Source organism: Camelus dromedarius, chromosome 32 (genome assembly GCF_036321535.1).
Source record: "Camelus dromedarius isolate mCamDro1 chromosome 32, mCamDro1.pat, whole genome shotgun sequence".
NCBI lineage: Eukaryota > Metazoa > Chordata > Mammalia > Artiodactyla > Camelidae > Camelus > Camelus dromedarius.
In genome coordinates, this window is record NC_087467.1 from 16,616,195 (window position 1) to 16,624,111 (window position 7,917).

General features: G+C 36.9%; 1 protein-coding gene across 1 annotated transcript in view; it reads left to right on the plus strand.

Moving 5' to 3' along the window:
- CLUL1 (clusterin like 1) overlaps positions 1-1,210 on the plus strand; it is an 88,560-nt gene extending 87,350 nt beyond the window's left edge. Inside the window, exon 9 of the mRNA XM_031439103.2 lies at positions 932-1,210. Coding sequence (XP_031294963.1) covers positions 932-1,120 — 189 coding nt within the window. The 3' untranslated portion in view covers positions 1,121-1,210. The remainder of the gene's footprint in view (positions 1-931) is intronic.
- The last annotated feature ends 6,707 nt before the right edge of the window (positions 1,211-7,917 follow it).

Here is a 7,917-nt window from a genome sequence, read left to right on the forward strand (position 1 = left end):
GTGTAAAAAATATACAAATTCCAACAGGTGAAAAAAGTTATGCCCCTTGGGTTGTAGTTACATGGGTGTTAGCTTTATAATTATTTACTGAACTCGACATAAATGCTTTATGTGATTTTTAGGTGTTATATTTACCAAAAGGAAAAAGAAAGTAATGTTAGTTTTATAAACTAGAATTAAGAAATAACCAGTTTTTATTTGGCTTTTTAATGTTTTGCTTTAGCATTTTTGGCTAATTAATATCAGGGACATTTTTTTTGAAAACATTTTCAAAATAGCTCTCTTAAGGTTACATCAAGTTGCATGTCATTACAGTTTCATATAAATTATTAAAATCAAAGCATATGCACTTGAGAACTCATTAAGAGAGTAAACGACACACATTTCAGATGACTGGTTCTTACAAAAATCACACATACAACCATAAACTGTAAATTTCCTAGGGAAACTCAGTACAAAACTTGGTGCATCACATTAATATTTGTGGCACACACTGTGGCACTCATCAGATATTCCATCCATTCCCTCACATTTTCCAGTTCCTCTTGCAGTTAAGTGGTACCATATGGTAAGTTCTGGCCAATGAAATGTGAACAAAACCAAAAAGAGTTATTTCTAGGCTGAGATAGTGAAGAGTCTGTGTATGGTTATCCATTCTCTTTCTCTGCTGAAGATGAGAAGAAAGCCACTACAGCCGTAAGGTGATGTTCCCCCCTCAGCCAGGGTCCTGAGTGTCTAGGTGGTACAGAACCCTGGTAGTGGACATGAAACATGAGCAAGAAAGAAATTTTGTTGCACGAAGCTACTGGAACATTGGAGCTAATTTGTCACTTCAGCACAACCTAGCCCATCCTGACTAATGGGGTATTAAATTAACCCTGAATGTGCACTGGAAGTTAGTAACCTTTTATTGTATAATCCTTCTCCTTAGGAAGTTCCAGGTGTTCATGAAGGAAATTTTTCCAAACAAGATGAAACAGTGATAGACTTAAGCATTCTGCCTTCCCCTAATTTCACACTCACCATCCCTCTTGAAGAAAATGCTGAAAGTTCTAACTTCATTAGCTACATGCTGGCGAAAGCTGTACAGCATTTTAAGGAACATTTTAAAAGCTGGTAAGCAGATGCCTGATTAGGAATGCCTGTTGATAGGAAAACATGATTCATAAAAGGAAAAAAACCCAACAAAACTAGTTTAAAAATACCTGGAAAATATATTCAACCTCATTAATAGTCAAAGACATGAAAACTAAGACAAAATAACAATTTTTGCCTATCAAATTTGCTAATTAAAAAAAAAATCCTAACAGAATGTGATGAGAATCCTCATATGTTATTGCCAGGAACATAAACTGTTTTTATCTTTTTGAAAAGGCACATTGTATTCAATTGTTATATAATTGCATTCAATTATATACATCAAGAATGGTAAAATTTCTTCTTGATACAATAATTCCACTTCTGAAGGAATAAATCTAAATTTGATTAAAAGCCCCCACCCCAAGATCTATATTTGCAAAATTATTTAAAATAGTAAAATGTTAAAAACAATCTTAATGTCTAAAAACCAGAGAATGATTAAAAGATTATGGCTAACGACGCTCAATAAATTTTGTGAAACCATTAAAAATATTTATAAAATTTAAATTATGACATGACAACTACTGGAATGAGGGTTTATAATAAGACTATCTATGAGGTAAATATAATTATTACCATTTTTCAGAAAAGGAACTTGAGATTTAGGGTCTAACATTATATGAATTACTCAAGTCAGTGGGTGGTACAGCCAACATTTTAATTCTGTTCTCTCTGACTCATAGTTACCACATTATACTGCTTCCTGTTAGGACATTTGGGCAAAAAAAAAAAAAAAAAAGCAAGCTACAAAAATCTATAATGTAATGATCAAAACAAAAATATTCTGCTTCAAAAACAAAAAGGATTGGCGTGAATTATGGTGGGAAATTGATGATTTTTTCAAATCTTTCCACTTTCTGATATTTTTATAATTTTCTGTAGTGAGTAAATAATTTTAGGATTTCAAATTAGGAGATATTATTTTGCTAAAATAACTAAGTATAAAGTACATCAAACGCCACACCAATGTATTTTGCGTCCTTAAAACTTAGAACAAGTACTGCCATTCCATGATTATCCTACACTGAGTTAAAATGTAACTCTGTGAAGTCTGCAGGGGAAATAACTGAATGACTTTTCTGGAATACATTAGTACCATCTCTGTTACACTTAGGATGATCTTCTAAGTTAGTGGTACAATTAAAGCTGCACATAATACTCTCCTTTGGTAATATGGTCAATCCTAAAGAATAATTAAATTTTAATTCTAAGTTACTATTCATAAGGGACCTTGTTAGTAGGTCACCATCAATATGTAATTAAGCTGGATATTACTGGATTCGTTGCTTCTCCCTTTACCTCTGAATTTTGGAGCAGTTTTATTCAAATTGTATCAATCAACCAGTATCTTTTTAGCATCTACTAAGTGAAGGCACAGGACCGAAGTACTATGGAGGAGAAAATGATGAATTTGGGAGGCACAAGACACACAGACCAGTAAAACAAGGTGGCATTTAGTCAGTGCCCTTGGGGGGCCTGGGGGGTTGAGGGGAGGGTCTCCACTTTCCCATGGAGGAGAAACTTCTCAGTGGGGTGTATTTCCTTTTTGTCTCTGCCTTTCCCACTAGCCTCTGTCCCATCTCATCCTTTTCTTTTCTCCTTCCTTCCATTCCTCCCTCCTTCCCCCCTCCCCTGCTTCTCCCTTCTTCCCCAGAAAATATATATTACCTCTGTACATACATATATATGACCAAAATATGAAAGTGAGAATATTCCAAAGCAGATTCCAAAATTGGGGAAGATGGACGCAAATGGGACCAGGAAGACCGGAGTGTCTAGACACTAGGGGTGCTATGACGCTAGTCTCCTCCCTCTGTCTGGAACCTCCCCCGTAGGAGTGTGGGTTCTTCCTTTAGTTGTAAGCAGCCAAGACCAGCTCAACTGAAGGACCTGGAAGGATCAGGTCTGACCAACAAAATCAGCAGAGAAGCTGGCAGCCAGGCCCGGGGCTCAAACTCTGAAGGCCCCAGTGACACATGGCAAGTGTCTGAGGAAGGAAACAGTGTGCTAGTGCTCAAATGGGTGCTGATGATTTAGTTATAACTGAGTAATAAAAATATTTTCAATAAGACCATCTCTTCACAGATTTTGGAATGAAGAGGCTTCAATAACAATGGGGAATAATATGTTAAAAATTGAGACAGTGAACAAATTATTTACTAAGTCTCACAAAGTGATCTTTCACAAAGGCAGTATTTTTTTCTTTTTAATTTATAGTTCCTTAATTCTAAAAGTAACAAAATATTCAGTTTCTTGCAATGAGCTGTAATGGAAAAGTATCTGAAAAAAAAAGTATGTATAATGTATGACTGAATCTCTTTGCTGTACGCCTGGAACTGATCTTGTAAATCAACTACACCTCAGTAAAAAATAAGAATTAAAGAAAGTAACAAAATCACAAATTCCATAAATTTAAAAGACAATAATTACCCATAATCCCACCATCTTCCCCAAATCGGTGTTATCATTTTTATTATTCACATTTTTCTATGGTTTTGACTATTTGTGAGACTGAACGTTTTTCCAAGTTTGCTTGCTATCTTAATTTCTTCTTTAATGTGTCCTATTCAGTAGACTGGATAAGATTTTTGTCAGTGTTCTGATTGAATCAGCACATCAAGGTCTCAAACCTGCCAACAGTGAAGGAGAAACATACTAAGAAAAACAACAGGAAAGATGGAGGTGAAAGAATCACCTTTGCCATTTCCAAGCATATGAGTATCTGTTGGGTGACCTTGCTCGAAGTGTGCAGCTCGCTAAAACACAAATCCCAATTTTATAGGGTAGAACATAAATTGAGAACCCTCCTCTGGAATTCTCCTCTTGTCAGCCAGCATCCTAAGTGCCTGACTTTCCTGGTTGGTTTACAGTATGTTTATTCCCATATTCCAAACGTTCACAGCTGCCAGGGCTGCGACCCACAGTTACAGGCTGCAACAGCATGTCTTGCACATCCCAAGTACCCAATAAGCATTCGGTGATTGGTTCTTACCATCCATCGGAATGAAAGGCACACACACAAAGCGTATTGAATAAAGTGGTGTGTCGTTAAGCAGTAAAAGTTTATTGAGCCAATACTTCGAGCACATAAAGTACAGAATAAACGCTTTATCGTCGCATCAGAAGCAGGGGAGATCTAGAGGTTCAATAAACCAGGGGAAGTGAGAAGATCCCTTTAAATAGTGTTATTAAAAATATCCATACAGATGGGTATTCTGTGACTCTGTATTAATTTTTTCAACACCAAGAGTGTTTATTCTCTTACTCATTGTGGCACTTATTCCAAGAAAAATATACACTCAGTCTATAAGTAATTTATCCACATTTTGATTATTGACGCTTTTTTTTTTAAGGTAAGATCTGATGCATCCTACAGCCGGCAAGCAGAATTACCTCTTCAGCTGAGTCCTGAAAATCCCAAAACGTACAAGACGATACAGTAAACGTAGTTACAGGAAAGAATGTCAGTTACATATGGTAAAGTACTGTTAATTTTCTTATGTTGAATGGCAGTTTGAGTTATTCCAATTGAGTTAAAATGAAAATTCCTTTTTAAGAAAATCAAATGTAAATATTACTGCATTCTATGGTATATTAGTAACTTGTATATTAAATATTAAATCACCAAGGTGTCCATGCCTATTACTTCTGCTACAAATATGCCACTTCCTAATTAACAAAGGATTCTTCTTTCATTTTGCTTTTGAGTTTATAATGTGTAATACTTAACTTTTTGAAAAAAATCTGTAATTCATTCCTTTGTTTAGTAAAGACCTATAACTTCTGCAAAGATTTTTTGTGGTAAAATATGCATAACAAAATTTAGTATTTCAACCATTTTAAGTGTACAATTCAGTGGCAGTAAGTAAATCCACATTGTTGTGCAGCCATCACCATCATCCATCTCCAGAACTTTTTTCTTCTTCCCAAAGTGAAACTCTGTCTGCAGTAAGCAGTCACTCCCATCTCTCCCCCAGTCCCCTGACAACCACCATTCTGTCTCTATGAACTTGACGATTCTATGTACCTCATATAAGTGGAATCATACAATATTTGTCCTTTTGCAACTGGCTTATTTTACTTAGTGTAATGTCCTCAAAGTTCATCCATGTGGTAGCATATGCTGGAATTTCTATCCTTTTTAAGACTGAGTTCTACTCCACTGCATGTGTGTATCACATTTGGTTTATCCATCGTCCATAGATGGATGCTTTGGTAGTTTCCATCTTTTGGCCATTGTGAAGAGTACTGCCATGCATATGGGTGGACCACAGAGTTTTTAAAAAATTAATACAACAGTGCTCTCTTTTAACAAGATCATACATATTTTACGTAAAACACAAGACTGACACTTACATATCTCAGAATTTGGACCTGGGGGCAGTACAATGAGAGGAGAGTCATTTGCTTTGTATGGCACTAAGGATTACCCTGGGGGATATTTATAGTCAGTCCTTCAAATTATAAAAAGAAATATGATTAAAGAGAAGACTCAAGACCTTTAAAGCATTTTTCACCCAGTCTTGAGCAATTGGATAAAAAGACTTGGCAGAGGAAGTTCAGGGGCAGCCCACTGAATATAGTGAACTCCAAATGAAGACAAATTCTTTCCTATCATAACCAAAAGCTATTTTTTAAAAGGTAGTATTGATAGACTCCTGGAATCCTTAATGTACAGTAAATCTCACACTGAACCTATTCAGCCATACATTTGATGTATTTGTCAGAGAAGGCGCCAAAAAATAAGATATAATGGGAACCTGACTATTTTATAGCTGATGTGCTGTCAAAACCTTGTAGAGTGAAGACGGAAAAGGCAGTGGTCGGGCTCAAAGCAGAGAAAAGCCTTTGGGGGCAGGCTGACCCGGATTTTAATCCTAGCTGTCAGATTTTCTAGGTGTTTGCCTAGGCGAGATCCTTAATCTCTCTAAACCCCAGTGTCTTTATCTATAAAATGATAAAAAGTAATAGTTTTTGCTTTTTGGGGAGGCTGTGAGAACTACAGTAAATAATCCATAATGAGAAGCATCAGTAAATGGGAGCTTTAACAATATAAATAATACTATTATTATTTAGTTCCTGACTCACAGTTGGCTCTCAGGAAGTTTAGTTTCCTGCTTTCCTTTATCTAATTGGGCCAATATTTTTGAGAGTTTATTGTGTAAAGAACCACAATCCAGACCAACAACCAGTCAGTGGTTTTTGCTCTCATACACCTGAAAGGAAACCTGAAAAAATGTATATATGCCCTTGCACATAATTTTTCAATATAAATTGAGAATAGGAAATTTTAATTTTCCCATGTATGGTAAATATTAGTATCTTAAAACTTATCTCATCTCTCTTTAGAATGTGCCCAATGGAATCTACATATCATGGCAATTTGATACCTAATAGCATCCATTTAAACAAATATACAAATAAGTTTTTCTTTTAATAATAAGAAATTTTATCTCATTCCATTTTTTTCCTTAAACTCTTATTTTCAGTCTACTTTGTTTAGAGAATTTTATTCTAATGTAATAATTTTTTATGTTTAAACACCTTTATTGATCAATCAAATGTAAATATTTTTAAATTTTGAAAATTAAAAGTTCCCTAGGACACAAAAACCTAGGTATCAAATTCATTCTGGATTGAGTTATTGTAATTTATTATTTGTACCCAATTGATCAAAATAATGAGTATCTTACACATATCTATGACTATTAAACAGTGAAATTTTTAACAAATAGATCTCTTAAAAAGAAGAAAGAGCTTTTCTCCCCCGCGTAAGTTAATGGATCCATTAGTAATTGTTATTTCTTCCTAGAATGAGATATGATTGAGCATCAGTATCATCCTTATCTTGCGTTTTTATTGATGCAGGCGCAGTGAAGACTGGTTGGTACCATGCATTGAGTTTGAAATGCCCTTTCCCCAGATCTTTGCCTACTGGTTTCTTCTCACTCAGACGTGACCTCCTCAGGGAGGCCTCCCCTGGTGGTAGGATCTAAGTAGTCCCCCTGAACCTGGTTACATCATCATCATGGCACCTGTCACTGTCTGCAGATGCCTTGTTCCGGGGACTTCCTCTCAGCTAGAGTCTCAGTTCTGTGAGAGGGACCTTGTCTATTTTGCTCCTCGGTGACTTATGGTGGGCACTGTGATAGAAATGCTCTTGGATGAGTGAATGAATGATTCGCTTGTCTGAGCGGAGCATTCATTCACTGACGGAGCAGCCACAGGGAAAGGAACAGTTCTCTCTCCATTATCATCCAACCAATATCCTCTGAGTCCCACAACATAAGAGGAATCTCCTCGCTGGCAGGGGAACCTAAGCTAGTGTCCTGAGATTCACCCTGGAGTACAACTGATCCTGCACCGGAACAATTAAACTTGGCTCGAAACAACAAAAGGAAAATAAACACAGAGTAACTGCAACTAGACAGTCTGGGATATTTTCAGCCTGGGCCCCTGCACGTGGTTGGGAACGCGTGGAAACACTTGGTTGCTGTGGGGTTGGGGGAATCCCTGCATTCACTGGGCCTCGCGCCCTCGCCTACAGCCACAGCAGTTAATAAGTAGGACGACCCCGCCCAGCGAATCTTGCGCCTCCACGAGGCATTTCAGCTTCTTACACCCAGGAGGGCTCTCAAGCTACTGCTATGTAAGTCCCCATTCCTGCCTAAAGCCTGTTTTCTGAGTTCAGGTTTTCCTACAGAGCAGTCTTTTCCCAAATGACCATCAGAAAGAATGCCCATGGCGTCTGGAGACAGCCCACCACACCCACCCTAT